The sequence below is a fragment of the Aptenodytes patagonicus genome, chromosome 2 (genome assembly GCF_965638725.1).
Source record: "Aptenodytes patagonicus chromosome 2, bAptPat1.pri.cur, whole genome shotgun sequence".
Taxonomy (NCBI): Eukaryota; Metazoa; Chordata; class Aves; order Sphenisciformes; family Spheniscidae; genus Aptenodytes; species Aptenodytes patagonicus.
In genome coordinates, this window is record NC_134950.1 from 121,854,247 (window position 1) to 121,880,374 (window position 26,128).

At 39.4% G+C, this 26,128-nt stretch overlaps 1 protein-coding gene across 1 annotated transcript in view; it reads left to right on the top strand.

Annotated features, from left to right (window-relative positions):
* The window catches only part of ULK4 (unc-51 like kinase 4), a 260,277-nt gene that overhangs the window by 160,907 nt on the left and 73,242 nt on the right, over nt 1–26,128 (top strand). Inside the window, exon 34 of the mRNA XM_076331013.1 lies at nt 2,325–2,430. Within this exon, the coding sequence (XP_076187128.1) occupies nt 2,325–2,430 (106 nt within the window). The remainder of the gene's footprint in view (nt 1–2,324; nt 2,431–26,128) is intronic.

The window sequence follows — 26,128 nt, forward strand, 5'->3', positions numbered from 1 at the left end:
TAACTTCAAATTTATTTTTAGTACCATGGCTTTATGGTATCTTTTTTCTGTATTGGTTACCTTATCTTTGGAAGAATGTAGTGTTTACACTTTCCAACATTGCTTTTAAATTTATCAGGCTATATTTTAAACCTTCAGAGGAACAGAGATTTTTTTTGTAGTCTTTATAGAAATCATAAATGACATCTCAGAGTGCTATGTAAAGTAAATAGAACTTTGGGGCTCTTGGACATATATTTTTTTAGGGTTTGGTAGGAAACTACAGTTCTTCAAAGCCTGTGCGCCACTCTTCCTTGTCTCTTCTCTTTATGATCCAGTTTAAAGTGCTCTAGTAAGAATAGAAAATTCATACAGCCTGAAGTTGAATAGGAGGCTGTGTATGTTTATATATTTCTTTATCTGTTAATGTATTATGCCTTATCATGTATATTTCATGGTATTTACAGGAAATAATAGCATTTAATTTTAGTTTTTTAGTGCAGAAACAGAAATTAATGCTCTCAAAGCAACCATCTGAGCCTCTGCCTGGCAAAACCTTTCCTTCAGTAGTTAAATGTTTAAAGGAAAACATTTGTTCTTCACATAGCATAACCCTGTATACCACTGTAACTGAGGACTTTCCAAAGTGGCACTGAAGATGCATTTCACAGCATCCTGAATTTTATCAGACTAGTCAAGAAATAAAAATCAGGAGTGTCTCACTTGAGATCTTGCAACCAGTTACGTGATGTTTCCAGGCAGGGATTCAAATAGTGTGGCTTAGCCTAAATGCAGCGCTGATGACTTAGTCCTGGCCCAACCCAAAAAGTGGCTTATAAACTAGAGATATCACTCTGAATGCCATTCACAGGTTGACTTGAAGTGAAATCTTGGAAAAACAGTAAAATATGTTCTTTGTGATTGCTGCTGGCTAGCAGTCAAGCAGCCTAATTCTGCACCAGCTATGGTATTTAGATAGTCAATAAGATTATCCCAAAGAAGGATAGATTGCTCTTGTTGTTTTCAAGCATACATCTGAGACAGAAGGTCATAAATACCTGAGCAAAGAGGTGTAGAAAATAAACTGTTTGTGGCCACCAGTGCTCGTCTCCTAGAGGAACTTTCAGGGAGAGTGTTCCTTAGACTGTATTCAAGGTCTGAAGTAATTTTTGTAATCTGAAATACTTAACCCAACTTCAGACCAATAATCTTTTGTCTTGTTCAACTTAAAATTTAACTTTTTTCAAAGGCCTACTGTCAGACAGGAGATGGATCAGAATAGGTGGCATATTCTGTGGCAGTGAAGTAGTTGACTGATATCAGTATACCGAGAGATTTTTTGGGAAAGGGAAGCGTGGAAGTCACCTAAGTGCATGTGAAAAGTCTACAATACATGAAATATGACAGGTTTTTCTTAATGTTGTTATTTTCACTTTGGATGTATGTTTCTATTTGGCTCTGAGTCTGAAAAATTGGATAAAATATTTCCTGAACCTTCTAGGGAGATTTGAAGTGTATTCAGGCTTTTATTTATATATATATATATATATATATATATATATATATATATTTAGACTCAAATTTGGAAAAGCTTCTCATATTTTTGGCTTCTTGGAAGTTACCTGAGTTATTACTGTTACTAGTGTGAATAAATAAATATTTTGATTGCACTGCCTTATCCACACTTTTCAGGTTGAGTGTGCAAGTGTGTTAACTACAACAGAGGAAAATAAATTTCTTTATAAACCTTGATGCCTTCCTCTTATCAGTTTAGTCTCAGAAAATTGTGAAAAATCACTGAAGCAATCATCAAGCATAAGAAAGACATCATGAGTGATACAATTCGATGCAGAAATAGGTCTTTAATGTGCATGTGAAATTAATTTTATACTTATGAATGTATACAAACAAAACTAACAAATAGATTTTATGACTTACTGTGGGTTATCAAGCTGACACTGAAAAGAGTAAAATTAATACCATTAATAAAAGAAATACCATACAAAGGGAAATGTTCATGGTTCTGAATATATAGAGATTAGATTGATAAAGCTCTATGCCATTTCTAAAAGTCCTAAAATTTTAGACCTAACTAGGAACTCTTTCAGTTCAAAAGAACATGGGAGAAGTTTTGGTCCAAGATTTTAGATTTGGCTCCCTGAAATTGATATTCTCTACTAAGATATTTGGCTGGTTTTCCAGTATTTTAAATGTTGAACTTTAAGGGATTGAGAGAGTATTGCTTTTGTATTACTGCGTATTTGGAAGGGAACAGTTGTCTTCTAACCTTGCAAAAGGAAGACCAGATTATTTTTATTTTGGGGTTTTTTTTGTTGTTTTTACAGGAACACCAAGACAGTATACTTGGGAATACAATGCAAACTGTGATCGCCTTACTGAATAACATGGTCGCTAATAAAAACACAAACGTGATGTTACTCTTTGAAGAAGGTATGTTGTCTTTATCTTTATTCTCCTTACTGTAGATGTTTCCCAGTCTGTTGTAATATCTGGTACTGTGTGAAACTGTAGACTTGTATGTATTTATATTCTATAGTGGTTGTTAGATAATCACATTGTAACCAACTGGCACTCCTCATCACTTCATATATCTCCCTTACCGATTTGATTATAAATTTAACTTTTAGAAAGCTGTTCCTCCAAGAAAATGTGGTTACAAAAGAATTACTGACTGAAAGTTACGTTATGCACGTGAAGAATGGCTTTGGAAAGGAGTGGGCTAGAGCTCTGACCATAACAGTGCAGAGTGCAGGCAGAGAGCACCTCTGCAAGTTCTTCCTTTTCTCACTGCTCAAACCTGTGAAGGGATAAGCTGTACAATATTTCTGCACTTTTTAAAAATCTAGCTTCTGTTCCAGTCCAGTGATGTAGACTAATGGGGTGGAGCCCAAACTGACCATGAAGTCTTAGTCTACAAAGCATTCCATGTCTTCGTTTCACTATGTTTTATTATCAAATCTCCTTTTATTTAGAAATTGGTTCTGGTTTACAAAATGAAGAGAAAGTTTCTGCTGTTGGAAATCTATATAAATTTAAAAACTTGTTTAGAAATATACACATTGATAGCATTACTTTTGTTTATTGTTAATGAGTGAGTGACATCCAGCAATACAGATCTACGCTACTGTTTGTACTATTTGTTTGGAACAAATCAAAGACCTAGATTACTGGCATAGCAGTATATAGCATATTCCAGAAGGAAAAGGAAGAAATTTGGATAGAGAGACAGTGAAGAGACAGCTAAGTCTCTTGTGAAGCCAAGAGTTGAGAGAAAGCCTTTTATAAGTCTCCAGGAAAAGGTTGGGTGGGGTGTGAGGGGGAAACTTCATCAGTGTAGCTTTTCTATAGTCATCACATCAGAGAAGGAGCCAGATGAGATATAGTATGATTAATGGTTTAAGTATAAACACTGATGGTGATTAGCAAATTTGAAGAATTGGATCTGCCTTAGATACGCGATTAAAAAAAAAAAAAATCAGAACATGTACCAGCCTAAAACTCCATCAAGATTGGTAGTAGTGGTCATGCCCTCATTTTCGTAATTACCTTAGCAGTTAAAGCACTCACCCAGAAAGCAGAAGAGCTGAATTCCTGGTCCTTTTTACTCTGAAAGCATTGAATGGACAATGCCATCATTCAGGAGACGAACTGGAACTTGACATTGAAGCTAATAACATGCTCCTCTCCTCTGTTTCAAATAGATCCACTCTGAAGTTAGTGGTGTGAGAATAGGGCCAGAAGAAAAGAAAGAAGAGGAGAATATGACTGAATTGGAGAGGGATGGTTCATAGGATTCTGATTCTTTGGTTATTTCTCAGCAAACTGCCTATCACACTTAGAACTGCTTGGAGTTTCTTGGGTTTAGATGTATGTGCTGCTTTTACTATCTTTGGGCACATCTGCTCTGTGTCGGGCAAAATCCTAAGCTAGCACTAACCTGAGCTGCAACAGGATAACTTATTATAACTGCACTATGACATGCAAAGTTAGCTCAAGTCCCACAAGCACTGTAACCATGTAATTGGCATGCCTTACTTGAAGTAATATGCTCTGCCTTTCTGCATGGCAAATTAGGTGCAAAACTATTTAACAACATGACAAAATTGCATCCATTCCCTAAATATCCCCTCTTTATTGTCTCACAGAGCAAACTCCCATGTACTTTTTATGCTGCTCGTAGTATATCAGTGCTCTTTCACTTCTCATCTGCTCCAAAAATAAAATGCATCTCTTCCATCATGCTAGTTTCCCAATTAAGGAAGTGGGATAGAAACATTATTCAAGTCTTTTCTCTTTTCCTTGTGCTATGTCATAAATGACTCCAGCAATATTTTCAGACTATTAGTGATAGGATAACACTAACTTGGGCTCACTGAACTTCAGCATCCTGACTAGGAAAAACAGCACAGCAGCCAAAAATAATTTATCTCAAGTAAAATGTCCCCATCTTCTGTCATCCCTTTTCCTCATTGGCTAATCTTCAGAGTACTGAAAACCTGGATTTTGGCCAGTGCTTTGTTGATTAAGGGCCTAACTGTCAAGTAAAGAAGCTCTGAAGTTTGGTTTGCAACAATGCTATGAAGGTATTGATCTTGTAATTGTAGACTGTAAGATTTTCTTTGAATGAAAAAGGGAGAAAAGGAGGATCCGGGGAACTGCAGGCCTGTCAGTCTGACCTTGGTGCCAGGGAAGGTTATGGATCAGATCATCTTGAGTGCCATCACATGGCACGTACAGAACAACCAGGCAATCAGGCCCAGTCAGCATGGGTTTATGAAAGGCAGGTCCTGCTTGACTAACCTGATCTCCTTCTATGACCAGGTGACCCACTTAGTGGATGAGGGAAAGGCCGTGGATGTTGTCTACCTAGACTTTAGTAAAGCCTCTGACACCCTTTCCCACAGCATTCTCCTGGAGAAACTGGCTGCTCATGGCTTGGATGGGTGTACTCTTTGATGGGTAAAAAACTGGCTGGACGTCCAGGCCCAAGGAGTTGTGGTGAATGGAGTTAAAACCAGCTGGTGGCCGGTCACAAGTGGTGTTTCCCAGGGCTCAGTATTGGGGCCGGTCTTGTTCCATATCTTTACCAATGATCTGGATGAGGGGATCGAGTGCGCCCTCAGTAAGCTTGCAGACGACACCAAGCTGGGTGGGAGTGTTGATCTGCTTGAGGGTAGAAAGGCTCTACAGAGGGACCTGGACAGGCCATTGGGGCCGAGGCCAACTGTAAGAGGTTCAACAAGGCCAAGTGCTGGGTCCTGCACTTCAGCCACAACAACCCCATGCAGCGCTACAGGCTTGGGGAAGAGGAAAAAAAAAAAAGCTGCCTGTTGGAAAAGGACCTGGGGGTGCTGGTTGACAGCCGGCTGAACATGAGCCAGCAGTGTGCCCAGGTGGCCAAGAAGGCCGATGGCATCCTGGCCTGTATCAGAAACAGTGTGGCCAGCAGGAGTAGGGAAGTGATCGTGCCCCTGTACTCGGCACTGGTGAGGCCGCACCTCGAATACTGTGTTCAGTTTTGGGCCCCTCACTACAAGAAGGACACTGAGGTGGAGGTGCTGGAGTGTGTCCAGAGAAGGGCAACAGAGCTGGTGAAGGGTCTGGAGAACAAGTCTTATGAGGAGTGGCTGAGGGAACTGGGACTGTTTAGCCTGGAGAAAAGGAGGCTGAGGGGAGACCTCATCGCTCTCTACAACCGCCTGAAAGGAGGTTGTCGCGTGGTGGGTGTTGGTCTCTTCTCCCAAGTAACTAGCAATAGGACAAGAGGAAATGGCCTCAAGTTGTGCCAGGGGAGGTTTAGATTGGAGACTGGGAGAAATTTCTTCACCGAAAGGGTTCTCAAGCATTGGAACAGGCTGTCCAGGGAAGTGGTTGAGTCACCATCCCTGGAGGTATTGAAAAGACCTGTAGATGTGGTGCTTAGGGACATGGTGTAGTGGTGGACTTGGCAGTGTTAGGTTAACAGTTGGACTTGATGATCTTAAGCGTCTTTTCCAACCTAAATGATTCTATGATTCTATGAAAAGTTATTCCATACAGACTGGAGGACTTTTTATCCTTTTCATTACCAACTGTAAATATATAGTGTTCGCTACAGGAAAATACCTTAAACTTCCTCTGCTACTATCTTTGATATTCAACTTGTCATTTTCGAATGATTTTTGTGTGATGCAGGAGAACATGATCTAGTAAAATGGAAACTAAGCTCCCTCTTGCAGAAAAGGATCCTGGAGTCAAAATAGAAAAGTTGAACATGAGTCAGCAGTGTGCCCTTGCAGCAATAAAGGCAAACGAGGGCTGCGATAAGAAAGAATAACTGGAAGGTTGAGGAAAGTGATTATTCTCCTCTATTCGGCACTCATGAGATTTCATCTAGAATACAGTGTCCAGTTTTGAGCTCCAAACTATAAGAAAGACATCAACAGACAGGAGCAAGTCCAGAGGAGGGCAACCAAGATGTTTAGAAGGGTGGACCACATGGTGTATTTCCAGCCTCTGCCTGGTACTATTACATTAATTTATTCCTTCCCAAGTGCAGAACTTTGTATTTGCTTTTGTTAAACTTTAAGAGGTTTCTGTCAGCCCATTTTTTGAGCTCTTCAGCTTCTTGAGCTCTCTCTGAATTTTAGCTCAGCCCTTCATCACATCAACCTCTTGCCTCATTTCAATGTAATCTGCAAACTTGCTGAAGGTGCATGTTATTCCATCCTATTAACACTCTATGTTCATGCTGTTAATGAAGGCATTCAACATTCATGAGCTATTCTGCTGTCTTAAAAAAAAAAGCTGAAGACAGTATTATGGGTCATCAATTTCCCTTATTTCCCCATTACAGTGTGATAATTAATTCATGTATATATGGAGCTTTAGAAATTAAAACCCCTAAATACTTGCTAAATATTATAAGGAACTCAGGTTAGGGCATCAGTCCTGTCAAGTTTTTTTGTTTCCAAGAGTCCAGACGTTAGCAATGAGGATTTCTTTCTGATTGTGTGTATGCCTTTCTTCAGCTGCCAAGAAACAGTATTTTTGCAGACAGATCATTCAGAGACCCTCGTCACTGTTTCCTTTTGTGCCTGTTAGCCTTCAGCACTCTCTCCTGCTCAAAGGAGTTGTATTAGGTGACAGAGATTTTTTTTTAATGGGTTGCAGTTTACATGTTGAACTTCCCCTTTCTCAAGGAAATCTTGCATGATGGCACTTGCTTCATTACTACTTCTGTGATTTCATATTAATAACAATGATACGGTTGTGCATTTCAGCAACTTGCATACAGGGTGGATTGCCTAGCATTAATTTCTCTCTCCCCTGAACTCTGTCCTTTTGTGTGACAATACATCAGACATGTAATGATAACCGCTGGTAAGGTTTAAAGGTGAAATGGAGAATAGCATATGCAACTGAAGTCGCAGAGGGAATTTAAAATGGCCTGTACTTGTGTTATCAGCTATTAAACATTTGTTCTGTTAACATTAATGACAATTTCCACTTAATAATTAGAGCGAATAATACGATTCAGTTTAATTACTGAGACTGGAATTCAGTAAGGAGACTGGGATTAATATAGGGTCTCTTGTGAATAGTTAAGGTGAGATGCTAAAAAGCCAAGACAATAGTGGTAATTTTTAGCATGGTCTTCTAAGAATGGGAGACTTACCCTCTTTTCCTTCTGTCTTGGCTTCTGTCTGCCAGTCTCTTTCTTTCCTCCCTTTCCCCATCTTTTGAAATCATTGGACAATTTTAAGTGAACTCGAGAGAGCATAGAGGTCCAAATATACAAAGTATGTATTCATTCTATAATAATCAATATCTGAGGAAAGGAGGGAGACCCAGGTTAGTGCCATAGCTTAGGGAAAGGCGATAGTATGGGCTTATCCATTAAATGCTCCTGGCTAATGTACAGCAAAGGAGTAGTGCGATACATGACATGCACAAAATATATATATATATATATGTACTTGCACGTTTACAGAAAGAAAGGAATTTTAATATCTAAAATTTCCAAATTACAAAATTTTAAAAAACATTAAGTTTGCAACTTATTATCTTGGACCATCCCTATGGAAATCAGGTTGCAAAAAACCAAAAGATGTCATTTCACCTTCAGGTAGGAACTAAAGAATGTAAATGTGCGAGGAGCATCATTCTTGAACAGTTTTCCTTCTTTTATCATAAAGTTATGACATGATCAAAGTGGAGCTAACTGGTCTGAGTTTATATCCTGGATTATAACAGTTCTTACTGTTGGAGGTGAAACCTTCTCATCTGTGAATTCTATTTCCATTAGCATTTATTAAATTAAATTATGACGTGTAAAACTTATACTCTTATATAGTATTCTGAGGTCTACTAATAAGCCTGTAAAGATCTATTAATTAGTATACCCCCCTGGTCTATTCTGTATTCACTTCCCATTTGCTTTTTAGCATATCTGCAGTCTTCTGTTTTAGCTTTGTAACCACTGAATTCAACAGTGTGTAGGTCAATGCCTGAGGAGGGTACCTATGTAATGATCCCACAGGATCAATCAGTGTATGGGAGCAACCCCCACTATAGCACATGCTTATAGTTGGTTGACATAGGATGAAGCAGTGTCAAGGTTTCGGAAATAGGGAAAGGGAGTCATCAGTGACAAGGATGGTGTCTTATTACCATGGAGGTAGGCAGATGCAAATCTGCAGGAAATGGGGTATTGTTAGTTCTACTGGTCATGAAACAACCAGCTATATATTACTTTGTGCTTGTCATATTAAAAGGGTTAACACTTGTCGACTAGAAAATGAACACCCAGTTCTAGATGCTAGAATCATCAGCTCTTAAGCAGGTGTTGTGTAGGAGTACAGTAGATGATCATCTGTTTCTACAGTCTTTAGGGCAGTCTACTGAAAAGGCATATTATCTGTATTGGACATGTTGTGTCTATTGACAAGCATTGACATAATGACAAACTTAGGCAAAAGTTGAACCACAAAGTCAGGTTTGGCTGCTTGATAAGTGAGTGGTGTTAGTGTGCAAGACTGCTTAATTATGTGGAAAGTGATGACTAATGAATAGCCAAGTGTATCACAGTACTTAAGGTAGTAAAACAGTACTCTAGTACAACTCACAGATATATAAACTCTTTATTTTGCCTTCAATTCAGTCTTTTTGTCACCTTTGTTTCTCTTCTTGTTGTGTTTCTGGGTTTGTTTGTTTGTTTTACAGATAGTTTGCACAAATTAAAAAAAAAAAATACTAAATCATCTTAATTGTCTGTAGTTAGTAGTGTTTTCAAACTTTGAGTCCTGTTTGTTCCCGGGTCATATTCAAAGGCAAGGAAATTCTTCATTCTAACTGTCGCATCATGTGCATTTTGCTTATAGGAGGAGTTTGGACGTAGTATATTAGAGTGTAGAGAAATGTGTTTCAATGGCTTTAGCTGCTTCATCGGGATCCTCATTCTGAAGAACTGAACGAAGCAGGTTGTTAGAAAATAAATCTTATAGGCTGCAATGGATAACTTCTGATAGTCTGTCTGCAGCTATTTATTTCTGGTAATGCCTCAAATTTATTACATTTATATAAGCAACTATTTTCAGAATGTATAAAAAGTAATTCCAAGTAATTCTGTCTTTAGGAAAGGTTTCCACTGTAATTCAAAGCTGATCTAGTAAATTGTTTGCAGCCCAGTATTACTTACTAATGAGTTTACATTTTTAGCTTTTTTGGAATCTCATTATACTCCATAAATGGTTTATAATTTTTTTTTCATGATGGTCTTATAAGGAGACGATGTGTATATGTAAAGTTCAATCCAGTCATGTTGAATTCAATGACCTTTTCCAGACTCTACTGCTGTGATCCTGTGTTTGGCTACTATCCTGAAGTAACCACCACTAGCAGTGTAAGCAGAGATGTTTGTCTGGATGGTTAAAAACAGTTTCCATTATATAGTACAGCAAATCCTAAACTTTATTCCTTATGTGTTAATGCTGTTGAATCTCGGGAGCTAAAGTAAAAGTGAAATTAGGGGTTTAACACTTAGAACAATAAAACTAGTCTTTAAGTTCTTAGAATCATAGAATCATTAAGGTTGGAAAAGACCTCTAAGATCATCAAGTCCAACCATCAACCAAACACCACCATGCCCACTAAACCATGTCCCTAAGCACCTCATCTACACGTCTTTTAAATACTTCCAGGGTTGGTGACTCAACTACCTCCCTGGGCAGCCTGTTCCAATGTTTAACCACTCTTTCAGTCAAGAAATTTTTCCTCACGTCCAATCTAAACCTCCCCTGCCGCAACTTGAGGCCATTTCCTCTCATCCTATCGCTAGTTACTTGGGAGAAGAGACCAACACCCACCTCACTACAACCTCCTTTCAGGTGGCTGTAGAGAGCGATGAGGTCTCCCCTGAGCCTCCTTTTCTCCAGGCTAAACAACCCCAGTTCCCTCAGCCGCTCCTCATCAGACTTGTTCTCCAGACCCTTCACCAGCTTTGTTGCCCTTCTCTGGACACGCTTCAGCACCCCAATGTCTCTCTTGTAGTGAGGGGCCCAAAACTGAACACAGTATTCGAGGTGCGGCCTCACCAGTGCCGAGTACAGGGGCACGATCACTTCCCTACTCCTGCTGGCCACACTATTTCTGATACAGGCCAGGATGCCATTGGTCTTCTTGGCCACCTGGGCACACTGCTGGCTCATGTTCAGCCGGCTGTCAACCAGCACCCCCAGGTCCTTTTCTGCTGGGCAGCTTTCCGGCCACTCTTCCCCAAGCCTGTAGTGTTGCATGGGGTTGTTGTGGCTGAAGTGCAGGACCCGGCACTTGGCCTTGTTGAACCTCATACAGTTGGCCTGGGCCCATCAATCCAGCCTGTCCAGGTCCCTCTGCAGAGCCTTCCTACCCTCGAGCAGATCAGCACTCCCACCCAACTTGGTGTCATCTGCAAGCTTACTGAGGGTGCACTCGATCCCCTCGCCCAGATCATTGATGAAGTTATTAAACAGAACTGGCCCCAGTACTGAGCCCTGGGGAACACTGCTCGTGACCGGCCGCCAACTGGATTGAACTCCATTCACCACAACTCTCTGGGCCCGGCTGTCCAGCCAGTGTTTTACCCAGTGGAGAGTACCCCTGTCTAAGCCGTGAGCCGCCAGCTTCTCTAGGAGAATGCTGTGGGAGACAGTGTCAAAGGCCTTACTGAAGCCCAGGTAGACCACATCCACAGCCTTTCCCTCGTCCACTAGGCGGGTCACCTGGTCATAGAAAGAGATCAGGTTGGTCAAGCAGGACCTGCCTCTCATGAACCCGTGCTGGCTGGGCCTGATCCCCTGGTTGTCCCACACATGCCTTGTGAGCGCCCTCAAGATGAACCGCTCCATAATCTTCCCCGGCACCGAGGTCAGGCTGACAGGCCTGTAGTTCCCCGGATTCTCCTTCTGGCCCTTCTTGTAGATGGGCGTCACATTGGCAAGCCTCCAGTCGTCCGGGACTTCCCCCGTTAACCAGGACTGCTGATAAATGATGGAGAGTGGCTTGGCGAGCTCCTCCGCCAGCTCCCTCAGCACTGTCGGGTGGATCCCATCCGGCCCTATGGACTTGCAAGCGTCCAGGTGGCATAGCAGGTTGTTAACTGCTTCCTCTTGGATTATGGGGGGTTCATCCTGCTCGCTGTCCCTGTCTTCCAGCTCAGGGGGCTGAATACCCTGAGGATAACTGGTCTGCCTGTTAAAGACTGAGGCAAAGAAGGCATTGAGTACCTCAGCCTTTTCCTCATCCTCGGTGACAATGTTCCCCCCCACATCCGATAAAGGATGGAGATTCTCCTTGGTTCTCTTCTTGTCATTAATATATTTGTAAAAACTTTTTTTGTTGTCTCTAACAGCAGCGGCCAGATTGCGTTCTAGCTGGGCTCTTGCCTTTCTCATTTCCTCTCTGCATAACCTAACGAGATCCCTGTACTCTTCTTGGGTTGCCTGCCCCTTCTTCCACAAGTGGTAAACTAGTACATGGTACTTCAAGCAGTTTGTGTAAAAACTGAAGTTCCTAAGGAAGGACCTTTAGTGGAAATGTAGAATGTCAGCTACAGCAGTTGTTATATCCACTATCATATTAAGAAAGCATGGTAGGTGCTTAAAGCAGGGACAATTATTAAAAAAGAAGAGATCTGCAATAAACTTTGTGGTCAGATCATCATAACTCATTTGCACCTCATGAAAGAAAGATCAGCCTTCATGGGTGAGGTATCCTTATTCATCTTGTAGTCCACTGCTTTGACTTTCAGTCAAATGTCAAGAGATTAATTAGATTTCAAATGTCTTTGTGTGTCATATTGTTAAAGTCTGTTAAACATTGCATATTCAAAAAGTGGCACTCATGAGACCAACATCCAACTTTAAGCTTTTTCTTAACACACACAAAAAAAGTATCGGTCTTTTACATACACAGATCTTTAACATAATGATAGGTAAATGACAATGAATTCTGAGTTCTCTAGATAGACCCCAAAGGTTTCTAACTTACATAAATCTTTGGAGGATATTCTTCTACTTTTCACTTCTTCACAGATAATCGTATTTCAGCTTCAATGTCCAAAAGTTATTTGATTATGCTGCCCATAGCACAGTTTTTAAGAACAGCTTCTAGCTTCCTAGCCAGCTCTCTCTCACCTGCTGAATCGTCAGTGTTCATGAAATTAGGCAGTAGACTGCACTAACCTGGCAACTCAGATCTTCCTCCCTGCCACACCCACCTATGCAGCAGTAGCCTGAACTACTGTACAACACTGCGAAGATGTTGGTGTGACATTGCATGCAACTTTGATTTTAGGAATACAAGTGAGTTGTTGGAGTAGCTGGCTTCAAAGTTGCAGGATTTTCTTCCAAGATGGGAGAAACTATCTAACTCTAAGACAGTGATCAAGAAGAGGACCATGGATTAGTCATACAGGAGAAGTCTACTTGCAAGGGAAAGGCAGTAGTTATAAAATCCTATAAAATACATTACTTAAACTAATATGCCCTTAAAAAAAAAAAAACAACCCAAAAACCACAGACTTAGTCTGTGAAGAAATCAGACACACATTCAGACTGCTTCTGAAGCCATTTGCTCATTCCTTAGTAGCCCCTATTTATTCCTAGGAGGCAGGAGTTTTCTGCAAAACTCTTACAGGATACAATATAGGAATATTTGTTCAGTGACTGAAGATAGAAAATGTGTTGTTTCATGGCAGTACTTTATACCTGCTTATTGTACATCACCCTAAGCAAATATAAAGCTTAGTTCATATGCAACGTATTGTGATTCTGGATGGAAAGTTTGGCAGGGAGAATAAGTTAGGGAAATCAATATGAGTAAGAACCTAAAACCAATTTTTCTGTGTTTAATCATTGTTTAGAAACAAAATGCTCTCAGTTAAATAAATGTAAAGTAAGAAATTATTTTAAAATACAGAAAATAAATGCAGACAGACTTGTATCATCCTGTCTGAGTAGTTGCATATGTTGCTTCTGTATCATTTGGATGTGACAGGGAAAGTCCCTCAGTTAGGAGGTGTACACCTTACAGCCTCTGCCATGTGGGATGTAAGCCTTTAACAGCTCCCTGCCAGTACTGTAGTAGTTAGTTCAGCTCTTGAGCACAGAAATGCCTCTATGAACATCTAAAGATAGTAGTTGTGCGTTACTACGTTCATTTGAGTTACAGCTTATATGAGAAGTCCGTGGTGGTTGAGCCTGAAGAAGTCTCTTCTATGATGTTATGAAGTTCAGAATGTTTTTTAACAGTATTAAGACATGTTTTTCTGACCCAAAATGCCAGTCACTCAAGTGGAAGTGTATAGCATCACATGGGTAAACTTACAAGTCTGGTATCATAAAAGATAAGTGGGAATCATGTCAAAATAGCATGGTAGTAGTGAAGTCTTTGAGGAAAAAATAACCTGTGTCATCCTGTGATATTCAACAATACAGCCATCTGAAAAGGATGAAAATAGAAACGGTAATTGCTGTGAGAAGCAGTTATGCCATTCAAGTAGAACCAAGCCTGTTGTTGTTGAGAGCTGTACCCATAAGGTGCAAAATGTCACAGCACGCTTGCTAAGACTTCAAAGGATAAAATAAATTAATAAAGGCTCAACAGGTTGTTACATCTTGTCTTGCTAGTGCTGTACTGTAAAAGAGGACTGGCCTTTTCTGTGGCTGGAGTAGGCTTCCTGATACTATCCCTGTGGCCAGTCAAGCAGATCATCTTGCAGCATAGCTGCCTGATCAAACTACCTAAGATATCTCATTTATAACACCTAATCGATAGAAAAGGAAGGAGTAATAACAAAAAATGTTCAAAATCTTGTCATTCCATGATATTCTAGTCTGAGAGGCCCTATGCAGAAATCTGATGATATAACTGATCAGCTTAGTTTAATGGTGAGAAGTTAGTTCAATAAATATAGCAATTTCAAACCTTAGACTGTCTTTATATTTCTAATATGCCAACCATAACAGACATTTTTTATGCCTATCCAATTCCTAGACAAAACTAAGACTTAAGGTTTTGGCTGAGCAATTACACTGACTGTTAATGTTTGGAAGCAGAAAACTCATTTGAAAAATGAAATTTTTATGTTAAAGTGTAAGGCATTGATTTTGTATCTGAGGATGTGGATATCTGAAGGTTTCCTGATGACAAACTCAGGACTAGGAAAAAGGAAGAAATCTGCAAAGCCTCATGCTCCTTTTCACCCGCTTATCCATAAAAATGGTAGTTTTTCCTCTCCTCTAGAGATTGTTGTCTTTGCATTCATTCTAGGCACTGCTCTTCCTGCAGTCTAATTTAAGCATTATCGTTAGACATTATGCTAGTACTCCCCTGAAATGCAACCCAAATCATGTATTAGGACTAGTGGATTTGTTCAGTTTAAGAGAAAATTAATAACTAGGTAGAAGTGTAGCTATCATACTAGCTACAAGTTAACTTTTGATGACACAAACTATTTAAGTTGTTACAGATAATAAATTAAAATCTAATTATGATGATGTCCTTGTGTAGCTTGTCAGATGTAATTAGTAAGCTAAAAGATGATATTAAGGGATGGAATTAAAAATGTAACTATATATTTGAAAAGAGACCCAGTTTAAGTACAGTTACTATGCCATAGGTTATAGAACTTTCATATATTTTCTATTCTAGCTGTTAGAACAGTCTCGGTACGAAAGCAATGTATCACTGTCTATTTGAGGTAAGTGTAAAGTTGAAAAGGTACAAAGTACTATACACAAAATTAAACTACATCAATCATTACTCTGTCATAGAAGTAATGGTCGTCTTCAGATGTACTTATTTGATCCTGCTGAAAGAAGTTAATTTCGTCAATTGCTAAAAACAAGCACCAGTTTTGGCAGGACCAGATCTATGTAGTGGACAGATAAATGAAATCTGAGGTTTTTCACTGGTTTAAAGAATGGTTTGGGTTTTTTGTTTTGTTTTAGATGTCATAGCTCCCAGACAGCCAGATATTTTCCTCTTCTAAGTTATTTTCAGAAAAATGTGTTCATCTCACAAAATAATGTTTAAACTGTCTGTGGACAAATGAACTTTAAAATAATTTTCTCTTTGAAGCAGAAAAGTTATTATAACATAATGGAGAAACTGAAGTTATTTACATTTTTAAACCCTTTTTGAAAGCCCCAATTTGTACAAAAATATGAAGTAGTAGTCTATATTACTTAAAACTTTTCCTGTGATGTTTGTGTTTTTCCACCTAAATATTTTTTTATTTTTCAAATTTTACCTAAAATACAACATTTATATGTAGCCTTTATAGTCTGATGTTTTCTTCTGCTATTCAGAATCTAATCTTACAATATAGTTTAGCTTATTTTTCCCAAACACTCTAAGTTATATTTTTATGTGCATTTCGAATTTAAGTATTAATTTCTATAGGTAAATTTCTTTTGAAGTCTAAAGCCATAGATCCATGTCTACACATGGATTTTCCACCACCTTAAGGCAGTATATATTCAAGTGAGTGTTTGTGTTCTCATTAAAGTTATTTGGGAAAGTTACCATTCCTTAACTAGTGGGTTTTTCCTACAGCATTTGGTCAATGCCTTGTAGATTTGCGTACCCATGAGTATTTACATTTTATAGCAGTGTATCTGCACATAGTCAGTTTTTGCAAGTCAGCTGTTGGGGGAACCTGATTGATGCGCAGTTGAAACCTCCAGCTGAGGGACAGTGGTTATTTAAGCTGCTCTGACAAAAATGTAGATGCTCACCTGATGATACCATTTGATTTTTTTAAAAAATACATTTCATAAATGTGGTACAAACTTGTCTATCCACCCTTTCTAAAAAAATATTATTTTGTTTCTTTTTAGCTTAAGCTTTTTTCTAGTTGGACCAAGATTATATTTACGTAAGAAGGGTTTATGAAGACAAGTGTGTCAGCAATGACCTGTGCTCAAGCACATGTGGTGGATTTCAGATCTGAGTTTTAAGCAAATCAATGTGACTTTTCTTTTAAAGAGGTCCTAACTTGATAAACATTGGGGGTTTTTTGTTTCGTAAATAAGATTTAAAGGTTTCCATAGATGTCTCCACATTGTTAGAAGATACTGCGTCAGCTAGCTGTTCCTTCTTTTTGATGGGGGAAAAAGATATATGCTTCCCTTTGAATTTTTAAGATGAATAGGGGAAGAAATAGGATATCTTTATAAAGTTTAAAGCTCTATTCTGTCTTTTAGGAGATTGTAAAAACTAGGAAGATTTTTTTTCCCCCATTACCACCCACCTTTTGAAAAGATAAGGAAAAAAAGGGTGGAAACTTCTTCTTCACCTGCATCCATTTAGTTTCAACTTGTCTTATCTTTCCTGAGGGCCATTCTTTCTTCGCTTATCATATTGCAGGTTGCTTACTCAAAAACCTCTCACCCCTATTCCTGTGAGACTTGGCAAAAATCCGGTAAAGTGTTGTTAATGGATTTATTCACACTTTTAAAAGATCGTATTTCCTAGCTAACATGCCCAGATTGTGACATACAGCTTTTTAGCCAATGATACAGCCATGAAATATGACTTCTTTCCCTGGATGATAACAAAACTACTGCTACTATATGTATTATATAAAGATTGAAAAAACAGTAAAATTATCCATGATGGCTCAACAGTCTTTCCAATACACACTTTTGCTGAATAAACTAGCTGTCCCCTTTTCAAACACAGACGGATATTGTATATTTTGATCCCACCACCAAACCCAGAATGACGTGAAGTGTGGGTTTATGCCATTATTTATCTTACAAGAAAAACACGCTAGAACTGTTACTTACTATGCATTTTCTTCAGAAATTACATTGAATGTTGTTGAATTCAGAGAGCATGTGGTTCAAACAGCAACACAAGAAGACTAATTTAGCAGCAGTATTTTGTCTATACTGTGAAGAAAAGTCATAAGCAAAGTAAGGAAAAGGCAGATACAACACCCAAAGGAACAGATTATCAAGGCAGGTTTAGGGGTTTTAACAGAAGATATGGAAAGAACAGCATTGCTTACAAGATTTTGCCTGCCCACGCTATGGGTCAGGCAGTCACTCAGACTGAGTCTGTGCATTACGGGGTCAGCCTGAATACAGAGATACTCAGTCTGGACTGAGTGCAACAACTGACTGGAGGCTCTGCCTAGCCCCCTGCAAGAAAACCTGTGTTCGTGACAGGTGTGCATACGGTCATGCTTGTAACCAGCGACAGTAACATATCCAGAAGACAGTAAATGACCACTCCTGGCAATAACTTCGTAATTCACTTCCATCAAGCTGGCCAGCGTTGGTGCTGCCTGTGATGGCCAGTCTCCCAGGCTGAGTTGTAGCCCACTATCCCAGTTCTGTGCAGTATTCTGGCAGGCCAAGTTGTGCAAAATGTTTGACTTCTTGCCATGAAATTGCTCGTCTTGAAAACTTTAATTGTATACATCTCTCACTTCTGGTGTCTACTTCTTGCAGCTTCTCTCCAGTTCTTGCATAATTTGTTGACAGTCCTGTTTTGCAGATCTTAATTCCTCCAGTCTTCCCATCAGAGCTGCTTTTACTTCAGACTTTGGATCCACACTTCACTTTTTGTAGCCTACTTCCAAAGTCCCTCTCCCTTAAAGCACAATCTTCATTAAGCCTCATCAGTTCTCTCTTTCTAAAAATGTTGAACAAAGGCAAAGGACAAGCCCAGTTCAAATAGAGCAGAACCAAAACTTTGAGTAGATTTCAGCTATTTACAGGTAGCAACTGCATGTTGGGTTTCATCTGGAAAAGTGTGCACTCCTGTACTGAAACTCATTGGGCATCCGTAAAGATGTTCGACATACTAGCTTTCTCTCTGAACCAGAAAAAGTGTTTGTTCACATAAACAGAGGGAAGCCCTATCAAATATGCCCTGATGCCACCATTCTGTAGGATATCTATTGCAATCCTGAATCCTAGATGGGAAGCAGTGACCTGTGTTGAATCTGTTGCAGAGCATATTATTTTAGAAAATGCTGGGGATATTACTTCATTGTTTCAAGCTACTGTTAAATTTTATCATCCTTAATGTTTGTCTCTTCACTTGAGATAGCATGGAGGAGGAACAAAGGAACATGAGCCTTTCATTGCAAGCTCCCCCTTTCCCCCCACCCCCATTGTGTATCTTATCAAACAAAAAGATTGAACTTAATTTCTTTGCCTGAATTTGCCTTCTAGAATCAGTGGTCTGGACATAAGCAGGCTGGAGGAGAAATGTAGGTGCATAGTGGTAGTGCCCAAGGCACGTAAGAAGCGACACATAAAACACACCCTGGGACAGAATGGTGGAGGGTCCCTGTGTTGGAGCCAGTTGGTAAAGTTACTGGGACCCTGTAGTACATTAATGCCTAATAAACACCTATGCTCAGCAGAGCAGACACAGTAGAGAAAAAGGAAAAGGTACTGTCGTGGTTTAACCCCAGCTGGCAACTAAGCACAACACAACCGCTCACTTACTCCCCCCCTGGTGGGATGGGGGGAGAATTGGAAGGGTAGAAGTGAGAAAAAAAGTCGTGGGTTGAGATAAAACCAGTTTAATAATTAAGAAGAGATAATAATAAGAATTAAAAAACATTGTAAGTAAAAGAGGAAAAAACAAACAAACAAATAGAGAGGAAAATAAAACCCAAGAAGGACAAGTGATGCAAATAAAAACAATTGCTCATCACCAACCAATCAATGCCCAGCCAGTCTGGGAGCAGTGCCCCGCCCCCCGCCAACCTCCCCTCCAGTTTTATTGCTGAGCATGATGTCATATGGTATGGAATATCCCTTTGCCCAATTGGGGTCAGCTGTCCCCCCTCCAAAATTTTTGTGTATCTCCAACCTACTCGCTGGCGGGGCAGTCTGAGAAGCAGAAAAGATGCTGTGTAAGCACTGCTCAGCGGTAATTAAAACATCGGTGTGCTATCAACACTGTTTTCAGCACAAATCCAAAACATAGCCCCATACAAGCTACTATGAAGAAATTTAACTCTATCCCAGCCAAAACCAGTACAGGTACTAAAACAGGACTTGTGTACCAAGTTTCTTTTGCTGTTCTGTTGCATGTCTTCACAGATTTAACAAAAAAATCCTGGCTCTCTCAATCCCTCTCTTCTGTTCTGTGGTGGCCATCTCTTTCACTGTAGTTGTATCAATGTTCTTAACTTCTTTTTAACCTCTGAAGAAATTAGTTGCCCTTGAGCAAAGCAGAATCCTGATTCTCAGTTAAAGCATCAGATCTGCAGCAGGATCCAGTTCATCTTGTTGTTGGGGAGGGTGGTATAGTTCACTGGTTTTGTTTCAAAACTGTGTGGCTTGGGCCAAGATAGCCTAGTTGACCAAACCATTCCATGTGATCTCCTTCCAGTGCTTATGCAGAAGTTTCCCCAAGAGTCTGAGCCAGTCTGTTACCATATACACAGGCTCCACTATTCCCAGCAACAGGTACCTGCACAGAAAATGTACTGTCCATAACCCAGTGTCAATAGACCCATGCTCCTATTGTGTGGGTCCTGTTGAGATAGGGGAGACAGGGTATGGAACACAGTATTTAAACACAGAGGCTTACAGTTCTTTCAGAGCTAGGACTGCCTCTTGATTAAATAAGCTGAGCTGTAGCACCAGCTGACTTAGAATCATAGAATCATTAAGGTTGGAAAAGACCTCTAAGATCACTGAGTCCAGCCATCAACCCAACACCACCATGCCCACTAAACCATGTCCCTAAGTGCCGCATCTACACGTCTTTTAAATACTTCCAGGGATGGTGATTCAACCACTTCCCTGGGCAGCCTGTTCCAATGTTTAACCACTCTTTCAGTCAAGAAAGTTTTCCTCATGTCCAATCTAAACCTCCCCTGGCACAACTTGAGGCCATTTCCTCTTGTCCTAGCGCTTGTTACTTGGGAGAAGAGACCGACACCCACCTCACTACAACCTCCTTTCAGGCGGTTGTAGAGAGCGATGAAGTCTCCCCTGAGCCTCCTTTTCTCCAGGCTAAACAGTCCCAGCTCCCTCAGCCGCTCCTCATCAGACTTGTTCTCCAGACCCTTCACCAGCTTTGTTGCCCTTCTCTGGACACGCTCCAGCACCTCGACATCCTTCTTGTAGTGAGGGGCCCAAAACTGAACACAGTATTCAAGGTGCAGCCTCACCAGTGCCACTTAGCTCAGTGCAGTTGTTTGAAGCCAAGATAGTTGGGGTCAGGTAGTTGTGCTGACAGAAGATGAAGGCTCTGTTGGTCTAGGTTGTACTAATGATGAGTATTAGGTAAGGCACTTTTGGGTACAGCCTGAGGTGACAGCATGATCAGTGTGATGGGTTCCAGCTCAAAGATCCTGGTGGTAAGGCTGAAAATCATGGAAATCATATCAAAGTAGAACAAGCATCCATGCAAACAAAACAAGATATATGCCTAAGCCACTTAAGAAGGTTAATAACATCTGAAGTGAAAAGTCTGTGGTTAGATTTGAGAGATTTAATCAGATGTGGCATTATTGGTATGGCCAGGTGATAGCAAATTAGAAAGAGAGTCTGCTGGTCCAAGTTATCCTAACACTTATTCGCAAAACAGTTGACCTAGCAGAGTAGGTTTAAGGCTACAGAATTTAACCTGGTCATAGCTGCAAAACCAGATTTACTATCATGTAACATCCTGACCTCTGTTTAAGCCCTTTGATCATGTAAGTGTAAATACACCGAGGCCACCCTGGACAGCTGCAATTACTAGTTGTCAGCTTTCTTTTCTGTTGTAAACTTAATTGATGAATAATGCGGGACGTTACAGGAAACTGTGGTATAGATTCAGTTTTGTTGTAATAACCAGCAGCAAATTCCACTTAGTGGATACTCTAGCCTTTGCTTTTGTGCTTTGGTCTAGTTGTAACAATTGTAAAAGACTGTCACTTGAAAATTCAAGTATTTGTACTCTGTAAGTTTTCCTCCTATGGAAGACTGATGTAAATAGACCAAGAGAAGTAGTAATAAATATTTAATATCTTTTCTTACAGAGCATGACTTTTCAGTAGGGAACTGTATAGAGTTTTTACTCTACCCTTTGCTGAATATATGTGAGAACAGTAGTCAACTTTGTTTTATTTCTGCAATTTAAAACTGAAAACTTCTGACAATTTTCTGAAGCCAAGGTTCATTGGTCCTTATCACTCTCAGTCCAGGGACTCCTGAAGGCCTAGATAGAGCAATTAGTGCTGGTAACGTCATTCAAAGCTGTTGAATGCTGTCAATTTGTGACAACAGTTTAGGGCTGTATCTGCATTCTGAGGCTGTTCATATCTGGTCTATACAGGTTTTGTAAAAAAGACAACTCTCAAAGTTTGAATGTGGTCTCTCAAGGATTTTGGTAGAAGGGAAAGTTGATGCCAAAGCAGAAGCATGTTAAGATATTTGAAGTAGATAAACAGGGTTTAATCTTGTGTGACAGGAAGTCTATTATTAAAATAGTGATCTCTTTAGAAGAATTTCTAGTTCTAAATTAAGCCCAGGATATAAATTCCCCCTGTATTTTATCACGTGGTAATTGTTGCAGGCTTAATCTTTCTGAGCAGTAAGTCAAAAGTCTTTATTGAATCTTTACTGACTCTGAATCTTGCTGAATGCAAAGAATCCCTAATCTAACAAAAATGACAGATTTTAATCTAGTGAAGAATGTTTCATCTAGTTTTTGCCATTAATTTGAGGACTTCATGCAGCCTTAGTTTTTCTAAAAAAGATAGACTATGTATTCATTCACAACATGCAAGCAGAAGTTCTCCCATGTAGCTGTGAAGCAACAACTGCTAATATCTCAGGCTAGTTTTAAAGGAGGTTTTAAAGACTGTTGCCTCACAAAGAGTAAAGTGTCCTTTTAGATATTCTTGTTCCTCATGCAGATCATTAAAACCTGCTGTTTGGAAAATCTCCTAAGCATCATCTAACTTCTGTCTGACAAAACCAAGATATTTTTTTTTAGTTGACACCTTGTTAAGGGATGAAATAGGGTGTATCGGCATCTGACTTGAAGTATAGCATGCTATAGAATTACTGTGCTTTATAAAATGGACTGCCATCTCTAATGTATCTCTGACATATGGGGAAAAATATCTAGCTGAAAAGCTACTATAAAGTTTACTTAATAGCAATAATAGTCAATCCAGACAATGTGATTTTATCTTATTACAGTCTTGGTTTATTTAATTCTTTTTTTGTGATGGAAGGTTGTGCTTGCAAGTACTGCACAATTGACATATTGAAAGACTGTATCAACAAAAATGCTTAAATCCATATGAAAAGAATTCAAGTTAGGTGTTTAATATATGCACAATTGGGGACAGAAATATTTGAAATGTGTACACCATGAAGTCACTGTATTATCTCCACCTCCATCCCCCACCAGGTCTTCCAGCTAGAAGGATCATTTGAGTGGGTGAATCTGCTTCAAGCAAAATCAGATGGGTTAATGCAGGCTGCCCGTTAGAACAGTTTAAAGCAGCCTAGCACAGCTTGTCAGGGGAGACTAGGGAGTACTCACATCCTCTCTCTGTCTCACGCACGCACACTCACACACAATTGTAGGGGTAATAACCTCCAACAACTGATCACTAGCAAACACCTGGGAAGAACTACTGTTTGTCACCAACAAAGCTGTTTACAAAATGAATGTCTGTCAGGCAGCCTTAGCATTGTACTCTACTGTATTGTCAGTTACCTCTTGGGATGATAGCACTTGATTTTACATGCATCAAGGGCCTTATGCTCCCCGATTAACAAAAAAGCAGCCTGTTTGTGATGTACATAACATATGCATTAGTGACAGAACTGGCAGCAAATCTTATGACTCTGCTGGGTACTAAATTTCATCTCTGGAGAGCAAAAGTTTAATTTGAATAAATAATTTAAAAAGAAATGTTTCTTTTATGTCCAGTCCCACAAGCCGCCTGATAACGAGCATTTAAAGTTTGTGTGTACATCTTCAGTGGATCCTACCTTTCTGTTAAGTTTTTCACTTATCCTTTTGTAGTAAATGTCCAATTATTCTCAGCTGCTTACAGAACATAAGAAGCAGATAGCTTCTTCTTCTAGAGATTGTGGTGCCAACAACATGGTATCCAAACAAATCAAACCTGAGTGCTGAAATGAGACACTATTAATGTCTTATCAACACTGTGAACAGATCCCCTGAGCATCATTACAGTCCATAGTCATGTAGTATTCACTCCTATAAATTTTGGATTTTTTTTTTTTCTGATAGAACTAGAAAGCATTTGGATGTTCTTATAATTATTTTTGGAAGAAAGTTACCTTTTGATCCTTCATTCCATCCCTGTTGAACAAGTTTGTGTTCATGTTCAATGAGTTATACTCCTAGGAATGAGGACTGTCTCAGTAAATCTTGTCTAGAACAAAATCCCCTGCCTTTAAAAGTTGGATGCTATGTAGCCACGTGTGCTGTGAACTTAGTTTCAAACAGCTTGGATATCTTTTCTGAATTAATTATAGTATGATTGAGTCGATCTGACGCAAAAACTTGAATTCAGTTGAAATTTTGTCACAGAAACCTTAATAAGATTCTAAGATGGGAAACTCCTTTTTTCTTTTTTCTTTTTCTTTTTTCTTTTTTTTTTTTCATTTTCAAAAGCAGAAGCAAATCAGGAGCTCCCAAAGGATCAGTGATTATACTTTCAGAAATACTCCTCTTCTGTGTATGTCATTCTAACCACATCTTTTTATACAGAACAACCACAGTCTTGCCTAGTTGGTGTAATTTGTTATATTTTACTATTTTTGTACTGACCAGTCAATCATATTCAATAATACATGATTTTATTACTCCTAAATTGTTCAAGTTGCATTTTTACTATCTTTTATTACACAGATACTTTTTCTTAATGAGAGAATCCACTTGGTTTTCTATCTTTTAGTTGGCTGTTCTATACACCTATTGGTCTTAATCACCTACATGTTTGTTCCATAGATTAAATTTTAGAAGGAAGTAAATTTCTGTGTTGGCAGGATTCTCTTTGGCTGAGAGAAGTTTGACATGGTTCCCTGGGGAGTCATCAGTTCTGTGCTCTTTCCTCACGAGTGAAAGATGCCACCTATAAACTGCCTTCTAACAATAACCTTTAAACGTTGCTACTCTTGAAAAAGTGAAGCAGAGCTATGTCATGCTTTGACTGCTGCAAAGCAGACACAAATCTTGCCACTGCGAATATCAGGTCTGTATTCCTCTCAGGCATCCACACTCAAGATAACAGAGTACTTCCTAGTCTACTTTCAACCTACTTGTAGTAAAGGTGGTAACTGGCTTTTCTTCCCTGGTTGTCATAATCCTTACCACATCCATTTTTCTGCGTGTGAGGGCAGGACTGCCTGCGCTGGCGCCATCAGTCAGTGCCCCCCACCTGCCATGCGTGTAGGAAAAGCTGAGCCACAGACTCTTCCCACAAAGGGAAGCTCTGAAGAGCCTTGACCCACTGCAGTGTGACAAATTCAAATGAGATTTTTGTTCTTCAAACCTAGTGATTCTTTATTCAGTCACAAAACCTTCAGTCACTGTCCCAGTACTAGGAATAGACTATCTAATATGTGCAAAATTTTCTTCTTTAGATGCTATTCATTTTTAAGATCAGAACAGAAAATAATTTTCAGGGCAGCAGTCAGACAATTGATATGTTCAACAGCCCTATCGTTTTCTTTCCACTGGATCTGACATTCATAACTCACCAAATCTTGAAATCGGTGGTGACCTAATTTTCTGTTCTAGTTTATTCTTCCCTCAAGAATATTATAATACTAACACAAATAGTTCCTAAAAGATAAACAAAAACAAGTAATAAACAAAAATAACAATAAAAGCAATGAGCCTCTGTTAAAAATGCCATTACCCTAAAGGTACCATTTGCTTTATGTTGCCTATTTTCAGTTGTTCAAAAGAGGAAACCTTGAGTAGTAGGGCTGTACTGCAAAGAATGCAAATTAAATCCCAGGTTTATGTAGGTAAATAAGGTTTTATGAAGAATCTTTATGACACTATGTATGCTCAGGTACTGATAAGCTAATTCCTGTGCAAAAGAATCTATCAGACTACAGTCCTGTGTTTCTCCGTAGCAATATTTTTAAGTTTTATCATTAACATTAAAAAGATTATGAAATATGTTTTCTAGTTAGTCTGGCAGTATAATTTCTAGTTCCCAATGTGTTATTATTTTGAGTCATTTAAAAAAAAAAAAATCAAAAACCCCAAGCAGGTCCACTCTGTAAGTAAAAGAAGGAAGAAAAGTCTAGTGAATATATATTCGGTAATATCCCTGGGGAGTCAGTTGTGTAGGTGTGATACAAATGGGAAAAACAGCTCTCCAGAGAGCAACATGTAGAAAGGAACAAAGAGAAACCTTTTTGCCGGGCTGAGGGTTTTGCTGCTGGCTGCTTGGCTGTGTGGTGGCATTGTTCGGAGGAAGTGCACCTGCTCTAACATTTTCTTCAGCTGGAAGCAGACAGGTTTGTTGAATGCTCTAATTGCTGGTAGGCATGAAAGGATTGCCTAGAAGATTGCTTCCTAGGCTGTCCTTTGATGTTTTGTATGATTCAGAAGCGAAGATTTCTTTTCCTTTATC